The 25,624-nt window shown below is 61.8% G+C and overlaps 2 protein-coding genes across 2 annotated transcripts; one reads left to right on the top strand and one right to left on the bottom strand.

Moving 5' to 3' along the window:
• The first annotated feature begins 2,063 nt into the window (after positions 1 to 2,063).
• Positions 2,064 to 11,103, top strand: SHD (Src homology 2 domain containing transforming protein D). Its single transcript, XM_059719598.1, has 6 exons — positions 2,064 to 3,022; positions 5,861 to 5,990; positions 6,404 to 6,613; positions 6,829 to 6,982; positions 7,365 to 7,484; positions 9,898 to 11,103. The coding sequence occupies exons 1-6, from the start codon at positions 2,621 to 2,623 to the stop codon at positions 10,082 to 10,084; spliced, it is 1,203 nt and encodes a 400-aa protein (XP_059575581.1). The 5' UTR covers positions 2,064 to 2,620; the 3' UTR covers positions 10,085 to 11,103.
• Positions 11,104 to 16,093: 4,990 nt separating this feature from the next.
• Positions 16,094 to 22,993, bottom strand: LOC106737672 (uncharacterized). Its single transcript, XM_019495266.2, has 5 exons — positions 22,836 to 22,993; positions 20,400 to 20,777; positions 19,906 to 19,935; positions 19,344 to 19,448; positions 16,094 to 18,351 (listed from the first exon to the last, which is right to left on the bottom strand). Exons 1-5 carry the CDS (start codon positions 22,870 to 22,872, stop codon positions 18,134 to 18,136), a joined length of 768 nt encoding a protein of 255 aa, XP_019350811.2. The 5' UTR covers positions 22,873 to 22,993; the 3' UTR covers positions 16,094 to 18,133.
• Between the last annotated feature and the right edge of the window lie 2,631 nt (positions 22,994 to 25,624).

Below are 25,624 nucleotides of genomic sequence, written 5' to 3'. Positions count from 1 at the left end.
GAGGGGGGCCAGGGATGAGCCCCTGTGGATCTGACTGCTTCCTCCTTGCCCTGGTGGGGAGGGGGTTTGGTGTGCTCCAGAAACCTGAGAGGGATGAAGCAGCCCGCTAGGCTGCATCTGATCTGGCCGCGCCAGCCCCTTGGGAGCTCACAAGCGCTTTGTCCAGCTTAAAGTGATCTGATTGATGCAGCTTCCCCGGCCCCTGGAGAGCCCCCTCGCTGCCCCCCTCCAGGATGGTGGGGCTGTGCTGGGGGGGGATTGAGTGACAAAGATGGTGGGGGGCAAGGAGGGGGATGATGGAGTGCATCAGATCCAGCCTGGGCAGAAGCCAAGGGCAGCTGATGGGGGAATCCCACCATCCAGGGACTGAGCTTGGCTTTCTTGGCAGACATGAGCTGCCAGCCCCCTCCCCAAGCCTGGGCCACAGGGTGCAAATGCCCCACGCAGGCAGCACCAAGCCCTGTCTCGGCTCAGGGCCTCAGAGCCCAGCCTTGCCAGACTCCCCCAGCACAGTGTGCACCCCTGGGCTTCTGCCTCTCCTGCTCCATGTGCCCGCACTTTCCCCTGCTCCCAGGGCAGGCTGTCTGCCAGGCACCATGGCATGGGGCAGCTCGCATGCCAACAGGGCTGAGCCCCAGCTGTACCAATAGCAGCTCCACTTGCCTGCACCCAGGTCAGGGGGTAAATCTCAGGCCTAATTTTAGCTCCACTTCCAAGTGGAAGGCCTGACCCGGCTGGGTGCTGAGATGCACACAGGAGATCCTGGGCCCCTGCCACCCCCCCAGTAGGAGGTACAGAGCGTAGCAGGATCACACCCTGAGGCTTATGTTTCCAGGGCATAAACACTGAGGTCCGGGCTCTGGCCTGACCCAGAGCTGCTTGAAGCCAGTGCTAATCTGCCCGGTCAGTGGCTTTGGGCTCCAGCCCTGTGTTCGCCACCCCAGGGCACAGCCCTAACAGAGGAACAGGATTTCACTGCTTAACCCTCATTTCAAAACCCAGCCAGCAGGGATCTATTTCTGCACTGACTTCACAAGCAGGGCTTATTTTGGCTGCGTGCGGGGCGGGTGCGAGGGGTGACACAGGAAATGCGAACCCAGGGCATCAAAAGGGAGCAAAGCTGCGAAGGCTGCATCACATCTTCCCTGTGATGCTTCTATTCAGGGAACAATTATCATTCCCCACACACGCATTCTAATTAGCAGCCTCTTCAAATATGAATCCTTCAGATGCCCGGCCTTTATCCGCGGTTCTGGTGTTTGTGTTTGATGAGATCTGTCAACAACTGTTCAGCTAGATGGGGGAAAAAAACCCTTCTGGCAGAGCACATGAAACAGGACAATTACAGGCCTCTTACGTGTCTCCCCGTTAGGAACGGCAGCTCCCACCCTCAGAAAAGGAATCTTTGTTCTCAAAAGCAGGGGGAAGAGATTGAAATCGTGGCGGGGGGCAGTTGCGCCTGGCTCCATGAATGTTAAACACACCAGCGCACTGATAAGCCATGCTCAGGTCGTGCCCACCAGGCACAAAAGGCTTTCAAAGGGCCCCAGAGGCTCATGTTTAAAGGACATTCTCGGCCCTAAAAGGGGAGACAATGCGGTGGGGCCTGGCGGTGCTGTTCATGCCCAGCCCTGGAGATGTGACATGTTCCTTCACCTTCCAAAGCAGCCGAGGCTTGGGGCGACGGGAGGACTCACTCACCCTTCCTGCCTTCCCCCTGGGAAGGCAATGGGGTGGAAGGGAGAGGGGTCTTTTCTCCCCACCGGTTGTTGGGCGCTGGAGTTATCGGAGTTACCCGCACAGCTCGGGTGTCTGCGGGGACGCGGGGAGAGCACTAACAAGCCCTTCTTAGTCCCCCCTCCCTCCAGGGCCTCGGAGCTGCAAACCCGGGGCGCCCCCGGGCTCCTGCTTCCACCCCCAGCCCAGTGCATGGGCAGGATCGGGGCCAAGGGGCTCCGCTTGCCCCGGCACCCAGCGCTCGCGTCCCGGCTCCATCGCAGCGGCTGCGGGATGCGGGATGCGGGATGCGGGGGGGCGCTCCCGGCGCCCGCAGCCGGGCCGGGGCCGCGCGGACAAAGGAGCGCGGCGGGACACTCTCGGGCTCAACTTTCCCGCCGGCTCCGGGCTGCCGCAACCCGGGAAGTTTCCTGCCTCCGTCCTCCCCCCACCAACCCCCTCCCGGGGGCGGCGGGAGCCGCGTCTCGCCGCGGCCCCTCGGCTGCTCCCGCCCAGACAAAGCGGCGAGAGCGGAGCCGGAGCCGGAGCCGGAGCCAGACGCACCGCGGCCGCCCGCTCGCAGGCAACTTCGTGCTGGAGGCTGCCTCCCGGCGGGCAGCCGCTGCCGCCCGCCGCCGGGCGCTCACCCCGGGGGCGCGGGGCAGGGACGTGCCACCGCTCCGGCAGCTCCTCCTTGCAGCCGCTGTGCTAGCGGGCCGGTGCCACCCCCGGGTCTGGCACAGAGCCGGGCCAGGGGAGAAAGGACGGAGCTGTTCGCTTTCTCCCCGTCCGACCCGTCGCCAGCCTCCTGCATGCCCGGCGGGGAAGAAATTTTCCAGGGGCTCCGGGATGAGACTTCAGCCCCGGCATCGCCGCTTGTTGCCAGGGGGCTGCTGAAAGGGAGATGAATGAACCCCAATTTGGAGGATCCATCGCGCCGGTGAAGGATGAGCTGAGAAGCCGCCTCAGCCCGGCACAGATGGCCAGGTGGCTAAAGGACTACCTGAGTTTCGGGAGCAGGAGGTCCCCCCCGCAGCCCCCCAAGCCCGACTACAGCGAGAGCGACATCCTCAAGGCCTATCGTGCCCAGAAGAGCCTGGATTTCGAGGACCCTTATGAAGACCGCTGCAACACGGAGCCCAATCCCGGGGGGTCTCCCAACAAGGTGGCCGTGGGGGCCGGCTCCGAGGGGGGGAAGTTCCCCTCTCCCAAGCACAGACTCATCAAAGTGGAGTCCGCTGACCTGAACAGGAGCAGAGCTCTGCTGGCGACGGCAGATGAGGAGCTGACGGGCAGGCGGGAGCAGGTAGGGGCTGGGACCAAGGTGGGTGATGGGGTGGGGGGGCGTCCTGCAGAGGTTTCCTCCAGGGACTTGAGGCCAGCCACGAGCGCAGCAGGTCTTGCAGGCTAAGCAGGGATAGACCAAGTCCGTGCTTGGATGGGAGACTTGTATAGAGGCAGCTGCCTCCCTTTAGTGGCCCAGGTCCTGATCTGAGCTAAGGGGTGTGCTCCCTGGGGTCCCTGCCAGACACTGTCCTGCTTCCCAGCAGCCCCCATGAGGTTTCAGCAGGACAGATGAAAGTCAATTCCTGTCCCCAACTGAACATAAGCACAGCCATTCATTGCGTCAGACCATCGGTCCGTCTAGCCCCGTCTCCTGGGTCTCAGGCTGGCAGAGAGGGATGCTGGCAGGGAGACTCAACTGTCTGACCGGGGTTTTTTTCCCCCGATGTTTCTCTCCCACTTGCCCCCTTCAGCATTTAAAGGCTAGGAAGTCCTGATTCAGAGGCTGTGCCCCTCTCTCACGCCTCGTTAGGAGCTGCTCTAACCGTTATGGCTAGCCAGCTGGGCCTGGGCCCCAGAGGTGGCTGCATTTCAGAGGCCTGTGAAATGATAAATGATCCTGTCCAGGAGAGCGCTTGGGGGTGAAAGGCAAATGCCCTGAGGGGCTAATGGAGGGGGAAGCAGGGGGCCATCTCCTCCCTGGGAAGGGGAAGATTTTGGCTGCTCTTTCCCCTTTTTACTCTGTTTCACCTCCTGGCAGGAAGCCTGCAATAAAGGAGCCTGCAGCAGGGAGGGCGCGGGGTGGGGGGCTGTTCGACAGACGTGGGGAGCTGGCTGGGAGCCCAGGGCTCCGATTTCAATTCTAGCCCTGCCACTGACTCCCCACTGGGAGACTGGGCAAGTCACTTCCTCTCTCCCCACCTCTGTGAGACCCCTGCTCTGTCTCCACCTTGCCTGGGTGCTCTTCGGGGCAAAGGCTGGGGTCCCCGAGGAAGCAGAGAGCCCCTGTGCTGGGGGGCTCTGGGCTCCGCGAGCATCTGGGCTGCAGTGTAGGCAGGATCCTGTAGCCCCATGCCACAGCGCAGGGGCTTTTCCTCAGAGCCTTTTCTCTCCTCCCACTGCGTTGCCTGTGCACGGACCCTGCTGCACGGCTCAGCGCTGTCTCCCTGGAGGCAGCAAGGGGTGAAGCCTGCAAGGGGCTAGGGGAGCCACGACACATGCAGGCCAGCCCACACACCTGTGCGCACCCTGTCTGCAGGGACCCCCTTGTCCCTCTCTGACACCCTTCTGCGATCTAGTGGCTTGTGGACATGAAAGAGGTGGGAGCAGAGGGCGTGATGCCCGGTGGGCAAGGCAGGGAGGCAATGTCCCTGCAAATGTGCTGTGAGAGGGGAGCACCTGGTGCAGCACATGGGTCACAGGATGGGTTAAGCACCCCTCGGCTGGCAGGATAGGTGGGCATCAGCAGGAGGGGGGATCCTCAGTTTCCCTGTGGTGGGTTCCTGGCAGGGAAGATGGGCAGAGGTGGGTGCCACCCAGCCCAGCCCCTCATTAGCATGCCTGCTCTTGGCTCTGTGGCTAGAGACAAATGTAGAGGGAGCAACTGCCCCAGGGAACCTGTCACACTGCACCCCATATGCCCCCTTGGCACTGGCATTGTGAGCCAGGCCAGACCCTGGGAAAACAGGCACTGAGGGCAAAGGTGGAGGTCACGGGCAGGGCAGGGATGCTGCTCCCCCTCCCCCTGCCTTGCTATTTCCCTGTCTCCACCTGCTCCCAGTCATTCAAATACCAGCAGTAAATTCCCAGCCGGGGCCTGGGCTCTGGGTGGCAAATTTATGGTGACAACAGAGCAGCCGCAGTTTGCGCTGGCAGTGAACCAGGTCTTTAATATCAGTTGTCCAGGGCTGATCCCTCCTTCTGCCCCCATGGATGCCCAGGGAGACTGGGAGGCGGGGTGGGGGGGGACACAGGGCCCTGGCAAGTGGTCAGAGGATGAAACTGCTCCCCTCCCTCTCTTGATTAACCTGTGGCATGCAGGCTGCCTGGCAAACTGCCCTGATGGTGGCCCATTGATTTAAAAAGCTTGGGAACCCCTGGTTTAGCCCATCGGCTCTGCTGAGTGGGGTCTGGCCCCCTTCAAGGCACTGGAGGGCAGCTACAGAGCATGGGCCAGCTTAGGGGCTACTTCCCCAACAGTGCTGAGTTGCAGCCACCTCTGGGGTGTTTACCAGCTGTGTGAGCTCCCACCCCAGCCCCACCACCCTGCGTGTCAGACCCGCTACAGGTTGTGGTTGCTGCAGCCTGTTGGCTGCTCCCAGCCACGGAGAACCCCTGGGGAGGGCTACAGATCAAGGGGAAAAGGGCACGCACTTCATTCCTCTGCCTTGTTCTGAGCCCTTGCACGTGCACACACAGACTTGCACACACACACTTACACATGCACATGGAGTTCAGAGGCCCACGGTCTGTGCAGTGTTTGGGGCCAGGGCTCAGAGGCTGGGGCTGTGGGGTGGGGTACCCCGTGCACTGGATTTTGACTGGAGGGTGACTCCCCTGTTCTGGGTCCTGGATCCCAGGCCAGGCAGGGCTGCCCTGCTCTCAGGCCTGGGCTTGAGCCCCCAGATGCCAGGATTACAGTGGGTGATGGGGTGGGGGGTGTCCTACAAGGGTTTCCTCCAGGGACTTGAGGCCAGCAGTGAGCACATCAGGCCTTGCAGGCTAAACAGAGATAGACCAAGTCGATGCTCGGATGGGAGACTTGCAAGAGGCAGCTGACTCCCATCAGTGGCCCAGGCCCTGGAGCATGTGGGTCAAGGCAGACCCTGCTCTCAGCGCTAAACACCTGCTCCCACCACAGGGCCCCGGAAACAGCGAGTACTCAGACCCCTTTGATGCCCAGCAGGAGCTGCATGGGGATGGGGAGGCCGAGGCGCTGCCCGAGAACAATGGCTACATGGAGCCCTATGATGCCCAGCGCGTAGTGGCAGGTAAGTGCAGCCATGGGCAGCCAGCTCTGATTGTGCCTGGCACTGCCAGCACCCCAGGATTGGTGGGGAGGGGTCCTCCGGCATTGCCCCTAGCTCTACCAAGATCCCTGGCCTGGTGGCTGGGCCAGGGGGTAGAGCTCCTGGGTGGAAGACCACCCCTGAGAGGTGGGCTAATGGAAGGGGCTGCAGCCCCCTGGCAGCTCCTCTACCTGTCCCAGGCACAGGTACACCTGGCAGCCAGTGGCCCCCTTTGAACCAGCACCTCCTGCCTGGCCTCCATCCCTGTCATGGAAGCACCCCATCTCTTCCCTCCCACCACTCCTGTGCCCCCAACAACCACACCCCATCCCTTCCCCCTGGCCCTGACCCATCCCCTTGTGCGGTAACACCACCCCCTACTCCTTGGCTTGCAGACGTCCAGTGCAAGGCCGAGCAGGATGGGCAGCGGGTGAAGAAGTCCCGGAAGGGGCTGCAGCTGTACGACACCCCCTATGAGGAGCGAGAGCGAGATGCCGAGGACAAGGGCCGCGAGAGCCGCCTGCCCCAGGACGACGAGCGGCCAGCAGACGAGTACGACCAGCCCTGGGAGTGGAAGAAGGACCACATTTCCCGGGCCTTTGCAGGTGCGAGGGGTAGGGGGAGCCCAGGGGGAGCAGTGGGGGACAGGTCTGGGGCTGGGGATGGGGCCTCAAGCTCAACCCACCAGACGTGGGGTCCTGCCAGCAAGGTGGGGGGCTGCTGGGCCATGGGGGCACCTGGGAGCTATGGAAGGGCCCCCCCAGCCTCCCCCTGCCCCTGGCCCAGTGGGTAACGCTCTGCTCTGCTGCCCTCCCCACAGTACAATTTGAGAGCCCCGACTGGGAGCCCAAGGAGCGCCGGCACCCCCCACGGACCCTGGCAGGCAGTGCCAAGCCCAGCCGGTCGCAGAGCCCGGAGCGCAGCCCCCCCATGGCTGAGCGCGTGGACCCCTCGCTCCCACTGGAGAAGCAGACGTAAGTCCTGGGCACCTGGCCCAGCCATATGAGGGTGGTGAGAGCCAGATGCCACGGTGACAGACCCCTCCTGGGGGGAGCCCTGCTGGGGGACCTGAGGCTGTGCCCAGCCTGGGGCAGTCAGGCCCCCGGGGGTTGTGAGATCGGGGTGGAAATCATGGGATCAAAATGGGGGAGACAGGTCCTTCTAACCGCTGCCGGGTGCCCCCAGCCCGTGATGCCCCCAGCTCGTACCCTCTAGCTCAAGGCTCTGACCATCCCCTGCCAGATTCCTCAGCTAATCCTATGCCTCCAGCAGCTGGGGCTTTGAGGGAAGCCCCCGAGGTGGCAGGGCTCCCTTGGATGTCCTCTGCCCCTGAAGTGCCCCTCTTGCCCGGGCCAGGTGGTACCACGGCTCCATCAGCCGGGCGGACGCTGAGAACCTGCTCACGCTCTGCAAGGAAGGCAGCTACCTGGTGCGCAACAGCGAGACCAGCCACCATGACTACTCCCTGTCCCTCAGGTGAGATGCTCATTCCCCCCCAGTGCCAGACACAGCACCTCCCTGCCCCTGGGTGCTCCCCCATGGGGAGGTGGCTTATTCAGTGGTCGCCCCCAGCCTACCAGGGTGTGAGCTAGGGAGAAACCGAAACAAGGAGCTGGGGAGTTGGGAACAGAACTCAGGAGTCCGCACTGGGGTTTTTGAAGGGTGTCCAGCTCCCCCCTGGGTCGGGTACTACCCCCCCACCCAAGCCCCACCTGGCTCCCACTGCATAGGGATTCATGACCAGAGCTTCCCACTCCTGATTCCCACAGCCCTGCTCTAACCAGTACCCCCCCCACCCCACCTTTCCGGGCTTCCTCTCTGGGGATGGCAGAGCTGCCTGATTTAAGCAAATCCTCTGTGCAGTGACCTGCCACTGATACCAGAGAAAGGTGATGGAAGAGGGTTGGGCAGGGGATGGGGTTGTGTGTGCGTGTGTGTGTGTGCGTGCATGTGTGTGTGTGTGTGTGTGTGTGCATGCACGTGCACTGGGGCAGGACAGGGAGAAGGCAGCTTAATCTCCACTATCTGACAGGCCTGGGAGGAGATAAAGGCCGGGGCTGCTGTAGCTGACACAGCTCAGCAAGATCAAAGGCGGGTGGCTGAGCCTGGCATCACCTCTCAAAGGCGGTCAAAGCCCCCGAGGCCAGGGGGCGGGAGTCTGGGGGGGTGTTGGGGGAAGGGGAGCTGGGCTTGCTGCATTCCTGTCTCGCTCCCAGGCCCTGTGGCTGGACAGGCAGAGCTCGGCAGTGTGGCTGTGATACCCAGTGCTAGGGCCATGCAGGGAGAAGGGATGTCTGGGCTGCCAAGGGGCCAAGGGTCTCATGTGGGGGCATTACACAAGGCAGGGGGTCCTGCTGGAGGCAGATGGGGTGTCATTAGAGCAAAATCCAGCACAGGTCCTGGCTGCTCTGCAGGGGGACTGGCAGCCCTATCATTGACTGTGGCTAGTCGGGTCCAGGGCCCCTGCTAGCACTGGTCCTGGTCAGCTGCGGGGTTCCCAAGGAACAGTCCCAGTCACTACACCAGGGGTCAGAGCCCGCAGTGCCTCCAAGGAAACAGATGCCATGCTAGACCTGAAGCCCCCTCTCTCTAGCGCCTGGGGCTGTCCCCCCTGCTGCCTACATGTATGTGTGCAAATGTATGTGTGTGCATTTGTGCATAGGTTTGGAGAGAGCTGATCCGGTCTCAGACAGGGGGTTGGACTAGATGACCTCTGGAGGTCCCTTCCAGTCCCGCTTCTCTATGATTCCATGAGTCATGTGTGTGCATGTACCCATGTGTTTGCATGTGCATGCGTGTGCGTGTGTGCATGCACTGCTCCAGCTCCTGGGTCTCCATGCTCACCCATCCAGGTGCTGCTGCAGGGTGAAGTCGCAGCCCAGCGGCTCCACACCGGGGATGGGTGTCCGGACTCCTGGGTTCTGCTCTCAGTTCTGGGCAGGGGCACATCAGGACTCCTGGGTTCCCTTCTCCACAGTGGGAGGAGTTCCTGGCCAAGAGGTCAGCGCTGGGGATGGGAGGCATGAGGCCAGCCTGCCCCACAGGTGGGTCATTCAGCCATGACTGAGGTGCAGGGCTCGGAGATCCCGGGCAGGAGAGGATCCCCCTTTCCCCAGTAGCTTTGCGCAGCCCCTCCCCTGCACACGGGTGCTGGTCCCCAGCTGCGCAGCCCCGTGACCTCCCTGCCTGGAACATCTGCTGCTCATTAGCGGAGGGCCCCGCATCAAAGCTGGGCCAGCGGGTGCTTTGTCGGTGCGGCTCCGCGCAACACCGAAGCACCCAGCATGAATATTTCATCAGGTTAATCGCAGCGGCACGCGGCAATCACAGGCAGCAGCCGGCCTTGCTCCTCCAGCGCTGGCTGCTGGAACCATCCTCCCCCTGCCCGGAGGGGCTGGTCCGGCTGCGTCTCGCATCTTGGACCTTGGCCCAGAAGAGCAGGGCATGGCCTGGCATGGGGTTCACAGCCTGCCAACGCCATGCCTACCCGTGCTGCAGTGACCCAGGCCTGGCCATGGCAGAGGCAGGGAGCTCCCCAGCTCCACCAGGGTTTCTCCTTGTCCCACCCCCTTGGCAGACCCAGCATGGAAGGGATTAAACCCAGCAGGGAGCCTCAGGACACCTGGGTTCTGCACCTATAACTAAGCCAGTCGCTTCCCCTCTTCTGGGCTAATCTCACTGCCCAGGGCGGCCAGACACAGTCTTCAGTGGGGCTAAACGTTAAAGATTTGTATGCCAAAAGCTAGAGGAGCTAGAAGAGTCCCCACTCTGTGAGCGGTGTAGGGTCTAGGACATGCGGGTCTGCTTGCCTAGCTGTATCACTGGGCTGGGGGGTCTTTGCTCACTCCCTGCACCCAGCTCACGGTGCATCGCCTCACTCTGTCCCCAGGAGCAGCCAGGGCTTCATGCACATGAAGTTCACGCGGACACGGGAGAACCGCTTCGTGCTGGGGCAGAACAGCGCACCCTTCGCCAGTGTGCCCGAGCTCGTGCACCACTACACCACGCAGGAGCTGCCCGTCCGGGGTGCTGAGCACCTCTCGCTGCTGTACCCCGTCTCCGTGCAGACGCTGTGACACCAGCACCGGACGCTTGCTGCTCCCTGCAACTACTCGGCCTGTCCAAGGGGCTCCACCCCAGTCCTGCAGCTCCTGGCAAGGGGCCTCCTGCCACCACGCAGCTCTACCCTGGTCACGTCCCTCCCTCCCCAGCCCCCTGCTCCAGCCTGGGAGGGGACCCACTGCTGTGCCCCCTGGGAAGGGATCTGCTTGAGGTTGCCTGCACCCGGGAGGTCCGGCCTCAAGGTTTGCAGTCACAGCTGCTGTCCCGCTGCCCTTCTTGCTCTGGTTGTTTCCCTGCCCCCCTGCAGCCTGGCCCCAAGTCAAGCTGGCCCCACCATGTGACAGTCCCCTCTGCATTGCCTTAGTGAGGCTGCACCCCCCTGCCCTGGGAGAACTTTATCCCACCAGAGCCCCCTCCTTCGTCCCGCACCAGGTGGGTCCAACCCTGGGGTCCCAGGAGCTCTGGGTGTCCCTCCCAAGCAGGCCCCATGTCCTGTCCCATGGTTCTTCCCCCACATCCCGGGAAGGCTTGGAGCACAATGACACACAGAGCCTGGGGGACCCTATAACTGCCCCCACCCCCAGCCAGCCAGCCCCACCCCTGCGTGTGCACAGGTTTGCCTCCCATCCCCACCCCACCGTGTGTCCTCTATGCTGGTGCCCTCCCATCCCCACCCCACCACTGCGCCCATTAAACACCAGCCGGCCCCACACCCATCTGTGACTCTGCCTCTGCCCACCTGAGCCTCTGGGGTCCTCGTCTGAGCCCAGCGGCTGGACATGCCAGCTCCCCCGGACAAGAAGAGCCTGCATGGGCCCGGAGCCGGCACCGTTGCGCAGGTGATTCCAGCACCCCAGCCCCTATCGGCTTATTTGGGGGGGTCTGAATTCGGCCCAGCACTGCCAGGCCCCCAGCCCCTGGATTTGAATGGACAGCCTTGTGGGGAAGGACATCGCAGCGGAGAACCAGGAGCTGCAAGAAGGTCCAGGGGGGACACGTGGCAGCGGGGGGCCCTGCAGGTGTGGGGTGCAGGGCAGAGGGGTCAGCAGTGAGGGTGGGGGGGACATGGCTTGTATGGGAGAGGGGGCTGAGGCCCTGCTGAGTCCATCTTTGATGCCAGGCCCCCAAGAGCCTTCACCAGCACCCCCCATATCTGCAGGGGTCTGGGGGGAGCAGGCAGGCGGGGAGCGATCGTGCCACAGCCTCTTCTCTCCTGGGTGTCCAACACTGCTGCCCGTCCTGTCCGTCTGTCCTTGTCGACTCTGTCCCCGCGTCCTGGCGCCATCCCAGCCCGTCTCCTGGAGGACACCTGTTTCCATAGAAACGAGGGGGAGCCTGCCAGTTGCATCGCCTGTCATTTCAAGGTGAAAGATGCTCAGCGCAGAACAATGGCACCGGTGCCCCGGCGGCCTCCCTCCGCGGACAGCCTGGGCGCTGCCAAGATGCAGGGTGAGACTTCATCTATGGTTGGCGCAGCCAACCCAAGCACTGCCAGCATGGCACAAGTGGCCATGACCATGAGCTGGCAGTGCCCCAGTGCCACCAGCTTGAGCTGCCCCACTAAGTTCATGGGCAATGACTGGTCACAGTGATGCACTAGGGGTCATGGAGGAATGGGTGTCCGCTTTTGCGGGGGATACTGGGGAGTGAGAGGAGCTGGTGTGTAAGCGAAGCAAGGGCTTTGGGAGACGAGACACCTAGGTTCCCTCCTGTCCCCTGGTGGCCCTGTGTGTCCTGTGTCTGTGCCTCAGTTTCCCCACTGGTAGCCCCAGCAGGGGATGAACTTGGCTCTCAGGAGCAGCCCCAGAGCCTGGCACCACCTCCAGGGGTTGAGGTCCTCAGGGGCTTTGGAGTGGTGTGAGGGGGAGCAGGGCTTTGATGCCCTTGGCAGCACCCTCTGTCTCTCTCTGGATCAGACTGTTTGGCACTGCTTGTGTCCCCCTGTGCCTGCGCACTGGGCTCTGCCCTATTTGTGGGGGCATGCAGTCTCTGCCACTGATGTCCTGTATGGCCCTGGACATGTTTCTTAGCCCGGCTCTTCCATGGCATATCAGTGCCTGGACGCAGGGTGGGGGACTGGGCCCCAGCGTCCTCCCTGCTGAATGGCGCAGGCCAGAGCAGCACCAGGCACGGCCGTGTCGGGGCCAGGGGGAGCGATCGATTCCCTGCCACGGAGCCCTCCCCAGGCCTGGGGGCTGCTGAGTCAGCGGTTCCCGCTGTGCAGGAGGCTGGGAAGGGCAAAGGGGTGACTCGGGCAGGGTGGGGGTGGGGAGGCTGGAGGCTGGGAGGGAGCTGGTGTCTGCAGATCTAGTCGCAGGGGGTAAGGAGAGCCCTGCCTGGGGGGCTCTGGGGTCCTAGGGCACAGAGAAACAGCTTCCTCCACCCAGCTGCTGAGAGCTGGGCTGCACCTGAGCTAGGCTGGGACCAGGCCCTGCCAGCCTTGCCCCCTCAGGAGATGGGGCCCACCGAGACCAGGGGCTGCAGGGCAGAGAGGGGGGCTCAGGGCTGCAGCCGTGGCCATGGGTCTGCCTTGCACATGGGACCCAGGCCAGGGGGGTGTGCCTCTGTCTGTGCAGCTGTGGCTCTGGGATCAGGACCATGGGGCCGTGGCTCCAGGAGCCCAGGGTGCCAGGTGGGGGTGCTCAGCAGAGCTGATCCATCCAGGCTAGAAGCTGCCTCTCCTGCTGTCCCCAGCTAACTGCCCCAATGGTGATCACAGCAACCCAGCCCCAGTCCCCGCTGGCCGGACGCCTCTGGGCAGCCCTGACGCCATGGGGGGAGCCCTGTGCTGGCTAACGGGAGCGGAAAGGCAGTCAGAAGGCAATAGATCGAGCAGCGGGTATTTTTAGCTGGGGCGTGGGGTGGGGAGGGGGGCTGCAGCCTGATCCATTATTAATCAGACACGCACTGGCACTTCCCGGGACTGAATTATTGATGGGCTCCGGGGTTTATCTGTCGGTAACAATTAGCTGGCCCCTGCTCGGCGCGCACGGGAAGCTCCTCTTGATGCTGCCCTTTGCTCTTGCGCTCCCCTCAATCTCCACCCTCCTTCCCTTCCGGAGGATTTCCACCCCCATATCGACCTCCTCTCCCTGGTGAGAGGCAGGCCTGGGGCAGAACAGGCTGCAGAGCCTTGCCAGAGGGAAGTGAGGAAACTGAGGCATGCTGCATTCAAGTGATGCAGCCAAGGGCAGCTGGTAATTCAGTGGCAGAGCTCAGGAGAAGCCAGGTGTCGTGATTCGCCCCCGACACCCATAGGCAGCATGGCAGGGATCAGACAGGCTGTGCTGCCCAGTCAGCGTCTGCGGCCCAGCTGCATGCTCGGAGCCAGCTGCTGGGGCCTGGTGGGCAGCAGACCCCCCCACCCCACCTCGTGCAGGGGGTGTCCGGACAGGCAGGGGGACACAGCAATGGGAGTCCCTGCAGGGCCTGCTCCCAGCTGGGCTGCTGGGGGCGGGGGCGAAGTGGGGTCCAACTGGATCCTGCTCCATCAGAGTGGCTGGCATGAGCCCCTTCTTCCCACCCCAGCCGGTGCCCATTGCTGGTGCCCACTCCTGGGGGGGTGCCCAGATCCATCATACAGAGACGCGGCCCCTTCCCAACACGGAGAATGCTGCATTATCCTTGCTGCCCCCCGCTCCCCCCTGCATAGAAGGACCCCCTATCACCCCACCTCCCCCGAGGATGGGAACACTAACGAACAGCTGCTCTAATCAGAGCTGTCAGCCGGGAGCCGGGCGGCAGAATTAAAAATCTCCAGCTCCTGACATTGATCTCATTTCTGATGTGGTGGCGCCGGGAGAGGGGGGCTGGCGGAGAGGGGGAGCAATGACAGTGTCTCCAGTGGGCTGCCCTGAGACCCTGCCTCTCCCCCACACAGAGCAGAGGGGGGCAGCTGCTGGTGTGGACCGGGGATACTGGGGTGGGGATGGGCTGGAGGGTGCAAGGGAGCTCTTTGGGTCCTTGTCTGCCCTGCTGGTGCTCCCTGGGCTCCCCCATGCTGTGGGGCCTTGGAGGGACTGGAAGGGGGTGCGAGGAGGACCTTGGGGACAGGGGACATGGCGGGGGGATTGCCTGGTGCACAGAAATATGACGGAGGCAGGGGCAGAGCCTGTCTGGGGAAGGGCAGTGAGGAAGGGGCATGGAGAGCAAGGCTTCCTGGAAGCGGGTCAGGGCAGGACCCCCAGTGCTGCTGCCAGCGGCGGGGCCAGGTGGTCCCAGACTTGTGGGCCCAGAGACCCCCCACCCGTTCCCCCCCACCATCAGGGAGGGGATGGCGAGGCCTCCGTGCCTGGTAGGCAAGGCCATGGCAGGAGCCGGGCAGGGGCAGGAGCTTCCATCTTAGGGGACCGGAGCTATGACTGGCATCTCGATGTGGGGAGCAGGGGGATGTGGCAGCCAGGACCCGGGGTGGAGGGTGCCTGGGGGTGCCTGGGGGTCCCTGGAGGCCAAAGGGGTCAATCCAGTGCCCCGCTCAGCCCTGGCACATGAGGGGCAGGGCCCTGGGGGGGACCCCGCCGCCTGGGGCAGCCACCAGGGGGCAGCAGAGAAGTGGAGGCACATCCCATCGCGGCTGCACGGCCCAGACCCTGCTCCCAACACCATGGCCACAGGCAGGCGGCTGCATTGTCTGGTCTGGCTCCATCTGCGTTGTTTTCCTCCTCCTTCCCCCGCCCCCCAGCTCCCCACAGCTCTGTGTCGCACAAGCTGGTAATGAAGTTTCCCAATTAATTACTGCCATTAGGAATCCAATTAGTGCATTGGAGCTGCTGGCAGGCGGGCGGTGGGGGAGGGGCGGGCGGGGAGGGGAGTTGGGGGCAGCCGCGCATGGTGTGGAAAGAGGTTCATTCATGTTTCTGCGCGGCGGGAGCTTGAGGGTTTCTGCTGCTTGGCCCCAGCCCTGCCCCTGCCCCTGCCCCTGCCCCTGCCCCTGCCAGGGCTGCCTGGGCCATCTGGGAGGCCATGGCAAGGGCAAGAAGAAGAGGGCAGGGGGAGCTCTCTGCCCAGCCCTGGGGTTTACATCACATATGGTTGCACCTGCCATGGTCCAGTGTGGCCTGCGATGGTGTCTGCAAGGAACCCCCCCCCACCTCCGAGCACCCGTGGGTACCCACAGGTCAGGAGCCAGAGGAGCACAGGGCTTGAGGCACACTCAGGCCTGGGCACCTAGCACACTGCAACATGCTGACTAGCACACGCATGTACATGCACCAGGCTCCTTCTCATCAGCTGTCACAGGCATGTGCACACACCATGCTCCTTGGCCCTGATATCGCACCCCTCGTGCCCACCCTGGGATCAGCCACAGCCTTGCTGCCCCCTGTGCACGCTACCCATGCTCATTCACACCAGCACACTTGTGCGTGCACCAGCTCTTTCCCAGCCAGACTCATGCCCACAGCTGTGCACAGCATCGCTAGCATCACAATACCCACATAACTGCACTGCATTAGTGCCTGGTTTCTGTAGGCCCGCATCTCGTTCCTCCACACCTGCAATCGCACCTGTGTGTACACATCATGCTCATCCATGGCTGCATGTACATACCATGCTCATCCATGGCTGTGATCACACTTGTGTGTACACACCGCACTTACCCATGGCTGTGATCACACCTGCATGTACACACCTTGCTCATCTACAGCTGTGATCACATCCGCATGTACACACTGCACTCCTCCATGGCTGTGATCACACTTACACGTATAAACCATGCTCATCCATGGCTGTGATCACACCTGTGCATACACATTCTGCTTAGCCATGGCTGTGATCACACCTGCATGTATACACCACACGCATCCACAGCTGTGCTCACAGCTCTCCATCCCCTATGCCCACAACCGCTCACACTCATGTGACCAACAGTCATCTTGGTATCTGCAGGCTCACCTCTGTGCCCCTGGCATCATCCCTGCCCCTCTGGATCCCCCCCCATGCAGCCCTCAGCTCCACACCCCACTCCCACCAGCATCCCACACCCTCCTGCTCCACATTGTGCAGCTGATCCAGGCCCCAAGGCCTCCTGGTGCAATTAGCATTTTATTAGCATTCACAGCACCCTCCCCCATTGATCAGAAAGGAGCTGAAAAGTGCTCTGCTAATCAAGATAAATTGGGCCCTGAGTGCTCAGCACAGCAACACTGGCACAGTGTAAAGCTCAGTCCCCAGGCCCCGCGACCGGCCAGGCTGCACTCAACCCTGGCCTGAATGCTTTGGGCAGGAGGGCGGAAGTGGGTCAAGCGCTGGGTCCTGCCCTCACTTGTATCACACAGCATAGGAGGATGCCTGGGAGTAGCAGAGAGAACGGGGCAGCCCCAAGCCTTGAACACCACACACACACATACAAACACATACCTGGCATGTATGAAAAGGTGAGTGCCTTTTCATGGCAGGTGTGCTGCCATACACACTGCAGCATAGACACTCTCTTTCTCATGCACGCACACACACACACACACACACACACACACACACATCCTAGCACAGATGCATGCGTGTGCACACACATACATGCACACACACACAAACCTCTGCAGGGAGAGCAAGGAAAACTGCATGACAAAGCAGAGATGGCACAGGGGGTGGGGGTGAAGGACAGAAGAGGGTGCAAACTCATTTCCTTCGCCCGTGTGTGTGTGGGGGGAGGGGGGGGTGGGCACACAGCTGTGAGGCACTCTTGGGTGCATGTGTGCAGGGCCAGGCTGTGCCTGGAGAGCGCTTGCAGGCCGCGGCAGGCACTGGCAGCTGACGGATGCATCCGGACAGGCTCACGTCAGCCCAGTTCACGATCTAATGGGGCAGGGCTGGAGGCGGCGTAGGCAGCTGTAGCTCACGCCTTGGACAGCAGCATGGCCCTGCTCTCCGGCAGGTGCTGCGGTGTTGGCGGGGGCAGGCTTGGCCTGGCATCACCCAGAATGCTCTGCCAGCGGGGCAGGCATCTGCACAACGGGACAGGGGTCCCCATGGGGTTGGTCACCTGCCACCGTCAGACCTCCCAGCCCTCCTGAGGGCCCTGCAGCCACATGGGGACACTGAGGCACACAACTGGACCTGCCTTGGAGGGAAAGCTAGGTGTCCGGGGCTCCCCACTCTAACCACTAGGCTGCATGGATGTCCCTGAGAGAATGATTCTAGGTCCCCCCCCAACAGCTGGCACAGCCGCCAGGATCCACATATGCAGGCGTGCCCGGGGGAGTGCACTGTGTGCCACCCTGGCATGGGCAGGTGTCAGGCCCAGTCATACATGAAGCTGGACATGTGTGTTGGGGCACACAGTGCCCCCCAGACCAGAGTCTCCAGGCAGGAGCGGGGATGGAGCCTTCCCCCTCCTGGCCGCACAGGCAGAGATGGAGGGGATGCGGGAGGAGGAGAAAGCACCTGGACAGGGCAGCCAGCCCAGCCGGGACCCCAGCTCACGGCCTGCATTGCCGGAGCTGGTCCATGGGCTCAGAGCGCCCTCGCCCGGCTGAGCGGGCACTGTGTGGGCCACTGCACTGTGTCCTGGCTGGGACGGTCCCCGGGGCAGGGACAGTGGGTGCTGGGGGCAGCCAGGCCTGTCCCTCCTACCTGGGGCGGTGGCATTGGGACCAGTGCCAGGCAGGGCCCAGCCAAGGGGTGGTCAGGGGAGGCTGGGAGGAGGCTCCCAGCTCGTCAGGTGGGGTCTGGGGTTAGTGTATGGCCCAGCAAGGCCTGGGCAGGGCTGTGTGGCCACCTATCCCCACCCACAGGGATGAGTAGGGACCGCGGCGCCTGGGTCCTGGTTGCCCTGCAGATGCCGGGCCACATCCAGCTGTCAGCAGGCACCAAACTACTCACTGAGGCACAGCCCTGCCCACAGGTGTTTCAGTCCGGCCTCAGTGGCTAGCAGAGATGCATCAAGATGAGGCTATTCAGGAACAACCCCAGTGTGCTCTGGGCTTCCCACATCACCTCTCATTGCTGCTCCCTGTACAGCTCCAAGCACCCGTGGGGGTGAGAGGCAGCCCTGGGGGCCCTTCCAGCAGGGGAAGGTGCAGCCTGAGAGGGCAAGCAAAGCCCTGGCCAGGCACTTCCAAGCTCTTTCAGGGCCTTTTGGCTGCTCTCTGCTTGGATGAGTGGATGTGTTGGGCCCTCGGGGCCTTGCCATGGTGCACGTACTGCGGAGGTACCGGTAGCTGCCCCCTAGATTGGAGATTCACAGTGTAGACATCGGGACTGTTCCTCTGGCTGCCCTTGCAGCACGTGGACTTGTTGGCTTCCTGCTGCTTGCAGTACTCCACGTTTTCATAGATCTCCTCACCTGGGAGACGCGGGGCAGAGTTAGCGACTGCAGCAGGCAGTCTCGGAGCTAGGACAACCCCAGGGTCCCTTAGCACGGGCAAGCGGATGAGCAGCTGAGTGAGGCAGCTGGAGGCAGAAGCCCCCGTCCAAGGCAGCTGCCCCATGGAGAGACCAGAGGAGGGCCAAGCCGGGGGCCTGAGGGGCTTCCCTTGGACTAGCTGCACCGAAGCAAGAGGCCAGCGTGAGATCCGGTCCGCCCACAAAGGTCTGAAACAAAGCCTTGCAGGGCTGGGGAAAAATACCAGTGCCCCCTTCTCACCCAAGGCCAACGTGGCTGTGCCAGCAAGCCCGGGATACCATGCAGCTCTTTCACGTGCAGCCTCCAGCATTCAGGGCCTAGGACGTTCTGATTTAGAGGCTGTGCCCCTCACCCCATGCTCAATAGTGACCGATACCCCTTTCCTCCAAGAACGCATCCCATCCCTTTGTGAATCTGGCTGGACCGTCAGCGCCCACCGCATCCGGTGGCCACAAGTTGCACCCTTCAGTGACACGCTGGGTGACAAAGAGCTGCCTTGTGTTCATTTTAAACTTGCTACCTACTAGCTTCCTTGTCTGGGGAGACAGAGTCAAGTACATCCCTATGGACTTTCTCTTTGCCATGGGGCATGTTGCAAACCCTTGCACTGCCTCGATACAGCCGCCCAGGCAGCACTGTGCTCTGTGCCCCCCCTGAACGCCTCCCATCCAGGGCAGAGTTGGGGGCCTGATCCCACTCATCCCACTCCTGAAGAGCCCTTCCCTGCCACTTGCTCCAGCACTGCAATTTGTGGCAACGGGAGGACAGCACCTGCTCACAGCAGGTGCTCCCTTGGGGTCACCCCTGGGGCCCCCCAGCCCCTTGCCCTGGCAGAACCCCCCAGCCATGCAACCTCTGCTGGGGCAGGCCAGGGCCCTGCCCATCTCCTTGGGCTCCGGTTGGTGCAGCCGTGGTGGCCCCGGCTCCCTTACCTGTCTTCCTGCACAAGTGCCGGTGCCTGTAGCAGCAGAGACCCACAGCGAGCAGCAGTATGATGCCCACGGCTGCTCCCCCGATGACCAGCCACCACCACAGGCCTGCAGGGGGAGGACAGCCAGCATCAGTGCCCTGCGCCCTGCACTGCACATGCAGTCCCCCAGAGCCTGGCAGCTCTAGCCCAGGAGGAGGAGAGCCCCTGGGTCTTGCCTGCCGTGTGCTCCCCACCCTGGGAGAAGCCCCTTGCTCCATGAAGTGGCTGCATCCCAGTGCCATGGGGCATCCCTGGGCAGGACCTGGCTGCATGGGGGCAGTGGTGAGGATGGTGATAGGGGTGGCGATGGTGGGGCAGCAGGGCCCCCTGAAATCTGGGAGTGACGTGATGCTCCAGAAGCAATTGCAGGTGCTCTTTCTCCCCAGGCACTGCCTGGACCAGCTGCTGCCATGGGGGCCTGGTCCCAAGGCAGCGGGGAGAGGTCTGGGGGCCCAAGGGAGGTAGGGAGGGCACCTCCCCAGCATCTCATGGGGCTGAGAGCGGGCGATCAGTCTCTGACTCACCTATGTAGCTCATAGCCCTTCCTGCTGATGCTGAAAGAAGAAAAGAGAGGAGCAGGCATCAGTGAGCAGCTCCACGTGGTGCCCTCTGTCCCCTGGCCTGGGTGCTGCCATGGGCTCAGCTTGCTGCAAGAGCTTGCTAGGGACTAGCTGGTAGCCAGGACCCAGCCCTCGTGTGAAGGGCTGGGCGCGTGGGAGCCAGGGGCTGTGGGGGCAGCAGGTGAAGCGTGGGGTGCCTAGGGGTAGTACTGGAGATGAGTGGGGCTGGGAGTGGAGAACAATGCCTGGAAACTGAAACTGCAGCTGGTGCCTGAGCTGCTGGCACTGTGGTTGCAGCAGCTCTCACTGTGGCTAAGGTGAGAAAGGGTAAATTAAATCTGCAGTCTGTGAGGCCAGGAGGAAATCAAGCCTCCCTCCCCTGTCCTGGCTTGTCCACACTGTGGGGGTGGGTTAGTCTGAACTCCCCCCCCGGGCACCAAGCCCCCATGGCCCCTCACCGGAGACATTCAGCGCAGTGCCATTCCCCACGGCCGATAGCAGGTTCGGGATCTCCACGTTCACCGAGCACTCGTAGACCCCCACGTCCTGCTCGGTGGCATTGTCCAGGTGCAGCGTCACCATGGGCCACTGCCAGGTCAGGTTGAAGCGAGGGATGCAGCTGTGGTTGAGGTTGCTGAGCAGAAGGATCAGAGCCGTGCAGAGAGTCGTGGGGAGGTCGCGTCTCTTCCACTCCAGGCGGAGCCGGCTCCACTCCTGGTCCCGGGTGAATACATGGCATCTCATGGTGACGGAGCCCCCTGGCAGGGTCTGGCTCTGGGGAGGATCCTGGATCACTGACAAAGCCTCAGTGTAGTTGTCCTCAGAAGGAAGGAAAGCTGTGGGAGGGACAAGAGGTGACATCTCTGCAAGGTAACCAGACCCCCTTGGGGTGAGCCCCGGGCAGAGGGGATGCAACAGGCACAAGGGGGAGCAGAGACAGCAGGTAAAAGCACCCAGGCGTCGGCGCTCCCACACCTGACACCGCTCCCACCCCTCAGCGCTTGCTCCTCCCAGCCAGGCGAGGAACCCAGGAGTCCTGACTTCTTGCCCCCTCCCGGGTAAGATGAAGTTGGTCTCTTTTTCTTGGTTTCATATTCCCGGTTCCTTTTTCAAAGCTAATCCTCAAACAATGAAAAGTCGTTAGTACTGGATTACACAAACAAAGAGACAGGATGTCCTCAAAATGTCATCCAACCACATGTCTGCCATCAGGGGACGCTTCTGAGTAGGTCTGAGCTGAGTGCTGCCCGAACAGAAGCTCGGTTTTTGCATGCCAGCCCACCCACCGATGGTCCCCAGGCTACGTACATCGCACTGAATGAGGAGCTGTGCCTGGGTGGGGATTACAGGTGGAAATCCTTTTCGGGTCACCTCAAAACACACGTCTCCACCATTGGGGGGGGTTCTCTTGAAGACACCTGGGCAGGCCCCTGCCTGACCCGAAACTTCGGCAGAGCCCCTCGGCGGCGGAGACGTGTGGTTTGGAGTGACCTGAACAGGATTTTGCCCCGTAACCCCAGCCTCATTGCAGGCCTTTTTCCAGGGCTCTGTACTTGATCGATGATATTATTTTACATTTTCATTAGTACATACACATTTTTGATGACCTGCTCTTTCGCTTGCATGACTAACAAGAATTAGCCTTGATAAAGGAACTGGGAACTGAGAATAAGGAACCTACTTCACCCTCTGGATGAGGCTGGCTCAGGAAGAGGCCGTGGCCGCAGGGCCTCCAAGTCTCTTCACAAAGAGTGCACCAGGTTGAGCCAGAGACCCATGACTCCTGGCTACAGTCATGAGTCCTGGGTGGGGTCGAGCCTCCAGAAAGCTCCAGGGAAGAAACAGGTTGGAAATAGCTAAAGCTGAATTGACAGCAAAGCAGTGGGAATGGCCCCTGCCTGCAAGCCTGCTGGAAAGCACCTGGGATCCCCCAGAGACCCCAAGAAGGAGGGACCTTCCCCTCCCCTGTCTGCCCTGCAAACATGAGCACTGCCTCCAGCTCCGGGCTCACACAGCCCCTGGCGCAGAGAGGTCCCGATCCTGGTGGGCTCTCCAGAGCAGAGGGAGCAGGTGGCTCTGTGACTCCAGCTGCTGGGAGGATGTGGAGGCCTCTGGGGTTGGCCCCAAACCCCTGTGCAAAGCAAAACAAGTGCGTGTGGGGGGTCTCACATGGGCAGAGAAGGGACAGGGTCTCTCTGGGACCTGACAGCTGGAGAGTTGGGAGGGGGGAGGCAGCACATTATTAAAAGGGCTGCAATGCCTGGCAGCTACACAAAGGTTGCTATGCAGCCCCGGGGGGGCGAGGGCAGTAAATTATCTCCAAGGAGGGGTGGAGACAACAAGCTGCAGCTGCTGGGCACTGCAAGGTGGGAGTGGGAGCAGCTGAGCCTCAACAGACCAGTCCTTCACCCCCACCCAGCTCCAAGCCCCTGCAGCCATCCCCAGCCCACCCAGTGGGCACCTCTATGCATGCACCTGGTGGGGCCAGGCCAGGATTCCCCCACCAGCCCCATGACAGGGGGTTTCAAGCTACGGTATGGGGCAGGTTTCACGGTGGCAAAGCCTGGCCTCTGCTGGGCACGGGAGTGGGGGCTGCTGGGGCAAAAGGCAGGAGTCCCACGGTGCCCCTTGGTACTAGCTGGGTCCCAGCCAGCTTTGGGCAGGCTCTGAGTGCCCTCTAGCCTGGTACTGCAGATTCAGGCATTACCCAGCTCCTTTCCCCTGGGAGCAGAGCCAGCCTGAGCTGCCCCAGCCCAGACCCCAGATCCGTCAACCCCTCCCAGCAGATGCAAGGATCCCCTGAAGCAACCACCGCTGCTGGCCAACCGGTTCTGCCCAAACCCAGCCAGCATCAGCCCCAAGTGCCAGAGGCTGCAGCAGCATGGGGCACTTACCAGGGAGGAGAGCCAGGAGGAGGAGGATGCCCCCCATCCTCGTGGGAAGCACTGCACCTCGAGCTGTCCCCGTCTCTAGCACCACTCACTCCGCTTGTACCTGACCTTCCTTCCGGAGCGGCAGCAAGCACGCCCCCCCGGCCACCTCTGCAAAGAGCACAAGCTTCCTGCCACAGGACCCACGTCAGCCCGGTCATGTCTGGTTTGTGGGGGTGCAGCTCCTGGTTCCTCTGGACTATTCCCAGAAGTGGCAGCAGCTTGGCGCAGAGCAGTGTGCTCTAAAACTCCCACGGTGGGTTAAGTGCACGATGCAGAGGTGGGGAAACTGAGGTACAGAGAAGCTACTGTAAGCACCAAAAAGCAGGTGCTAGGAGTCCTGGGTCCCAGGTCAGCGCTTGGGCCACGCTTCTTCTCCAGCTGGCACTTGGCTACCAGCCCACTGCTCGAGCCCCGTGGCTTTCTCCTCTTCCCCTGGCCTAGGGAAGCTCCAACTCACTCCTGCTCCCACCAGTACCCCTTGTTGGAGGTGACTGGGACTGGGCAAGCCGTTCCCCACCCCCCAAGCCAATGCGGCCCTTCTAGTAACTCCCAGTACAGCTGCCCCGTCCCAGCCAGCCCTCACCGGGAGATGCTGGGATCCACAAGAGCTCCCCAAGTCACCCCTTTCAGCCCATCAGCCCCAAGTGCTAGAGGCTGCAGCAGCTGACACATCTTTGCTGATCTTCCTGGCCTCTGCAAGCCCACGGGCTAGTGTGGGTGGCTGCACAACCCCAGGGCTCAACGTGAGACAGGAGGTGTTAACCAGAACAACAAGCGGGTTGAGGAAAAGGATGCTCAAGCGACAGGAGTTTCCTTTTCTCCAGTGTAGGTGCATTCAGCAGACAAGCTACACCCCTTCAGCAGACAATGCACTCTTCTGCATTTAAATATGCACTAGCTCCCTTGCACACGACTCCTGCTCCCCGTCTGTTCAGGGTCTCGCTGGGCTGCGCAGGGCTAGTCCAATCACTCAACAATTCTTTAGCCCAGTGGTTCACAGCCTTTTTTTGTACCAGGACCCATTTGTATACATGGATGGCCAGTCCTGACCCAGTAAATACTTTAAGTAGAAAACAGCTCCCTGGCCCTGCTCATGCCCCTCACTCCTGACCTGCTGCCTCCTGTCCCCAGGCCCTAGCCCCCAGTGTGTCAGGCGGGGGTGGCATAGGGGTCACATGCCCCCTCAGATTTGGTAGAGCTGTGGCCTGGTGCATGAACAGCGGGCAGCAGGAGGAGGCGAGGGCAGCGAGGCTCCCCCCTGCCTGTTACTCCTCGTGCTGCTGGCGGTATGGCTGGCATGGGGGTCCCGTCTCACCACCCCACTCTGCCCTCCCGTATTGGGTCCTGCCCATGCTGGAGCTCTGCCAGCCTGCAAGGGAAAACCTGCAGTTTCCCACGTATTTCTCCTTTAAAGGAAAATCCATTTTTAAAGTTTGTTCGTGACCCTTTCATATAGTCCTGTGACCTAGTTTTGGGTCACAACCCACGGGTTGAGAAATGCTGCATTAGCCCTTTTAGTCCAACCTCCTCTTGGTCCCAAGCTGTTTCTGCTTTACGGGAGCAGACCCTGGCACTTTAGGGTTACAGACGGAGATATCATTGGAAGGATCGAGCCGCCCAAACTCACCACAAGCCCCGGTGCCTGTTCCTGGCAGCTACATGTGCTCACCACAGCTCCATGCTGGGCTGGCACCAACGCAAAGCTGGGGCACCAGGGAGAGGTGGAAACCACAGCTGTGTTGTGCCTAGTCGAGGCCCCACGGGGCACAGTCAGCACCACTGAGAGGTGGCACCTTGCCCATGGCCTGCCCAGGTGAAGAGGCCAGGGCACAGAGATGCTGCCCTGTGCTCCTGATCTGCAGTTCCCTGCACCTGGGCAGCTATGAACCCCAGCCCCTTCCTGTGCCATCAGCTCTGCCCACTGCGCTGGGCTGTCCAGGGTGAGAGAGGGAGGGAAGGGACTTCTCCCAGCCTCATAATAATCCTTAGGGATTATTAAAATGAGAACTGGAAACAAAATGGAAAGCCCTTTATAAATTCATGGTGTGTCTGCACCTGGAATACTTGCCCTGTCCTGGTCCTCACCCCTCAGACAGGAGATAGAAGAACTAGAGGATGAACACAAGGCAGCTCTTTGTCACCCAGCATGTCATCGAAGGGTGGGACTCGTGGCCACCGGATGTGGTGGGCGCTGACGTTTCAGCCAGATTCACAAAGGGGTGAGACATGTTTTCGGAGGAAAAGGGTTTCAGATGCGATTGAGTGGGGGAGTGAGGGACACGGCCTCTGAGTCAGAACTTCCTAGACCTTAAATGCTGGAGGCTGCAACTGAGAGGAACTGGGAGAAAAACCCTGGTCAGACCCAGGTCACTCTCCCTCGCAGCCTCCGTTCTCTGCCACCATGTGACACAGGCCTATTTGAATGCATAGGGTTATTGTGGGCTTGACACCCATGGAGCAGCAATTAGACCCCCGTTATTGGGGGGGAGGGCTATTGGGTACGCATCAATTGATTTTGGGGGACAACTAGAGAGAAAACATGAATGGGAGTGAGGTCAGGTTCAAAACGAGTGCACTGAGGGATGACACTGAGGAGAGCATGCTGGGCAGTGCCCGCTTGTCCTTGAATGAGGCCAAGGAACCAGTGGTGAAACTGTGCCCAGAGACATGACCCAAGCTTCGGCGGGAAAATGGCTCTGCAGTACCCCAGGCTCCCGCAGCCAGAGCCTCCTCCTGGTCAGGTAGGTGGC

This window comes from Alligator mississippiensis, chromosome 16 (assembly GCF_030867095.1).
Source record: "Alligator mississippiensis isolate rAllMis1 chromosome 16, rAllMis1, whole genome shotgun sequence".
In the NCBI taxonomy this organism is placed as follows: domain Eukaryota; kingdom Metazoa; phylum Chordata; order Crocodylia; family Alligatoridae; genus Alligator; species Alligator mississippiensis.
Note: the sequence above shows the minus strand (reverse complement) of the source record. Positions and strands in the feature narration are given on the sequence as shown.

Bases quoted from the DNA above. Each gene is read 5' to 3' on its own strand.
- LOC106737672 (XM_019495266.2), bottom strand. From the start codon at position 22,872: ATGGGGGGCATCCTCCTCCTCCTGGCTCTCCTCCCTG. The intron at 20,778-22,835 runs GTAAGTGCCCCA...TCCCTCCCACAG, and splicing joins CCTCCTGGCTCTCCTCCCTG to CTTTCCTTCCTTCTGAGGAC. The intron at 19,936-20,399 runs GTGAGGGGCCAT...TTCTTCTTTCAG, and splicing joins CACTGCGCTGAATGTCTCCG to CATCAGCAGGAAGGGCTATG.
- SHD (XM_059719598.1), top strand. From the start codon at position 2,621: ATGAATGAACCCCAATTTGGAGGATCCATCGCGCCGGTGAAGGATGAG. The intron at 6,614-6,828 runs GTGCGAGGGGTA...CCCTCCCCACAG, and splicing joins CATTTCCCGGGCCTTTGCAG to TACAATTTGAGAGCCCCGAC. The intron at 7,485-9,897 runs GTGAGATGCTCA...CTCTGTCCCCAG, and splicing joins GACTACTCCCTGTCCCTCAG to GAGCAGCCAGGGCTTCATGC.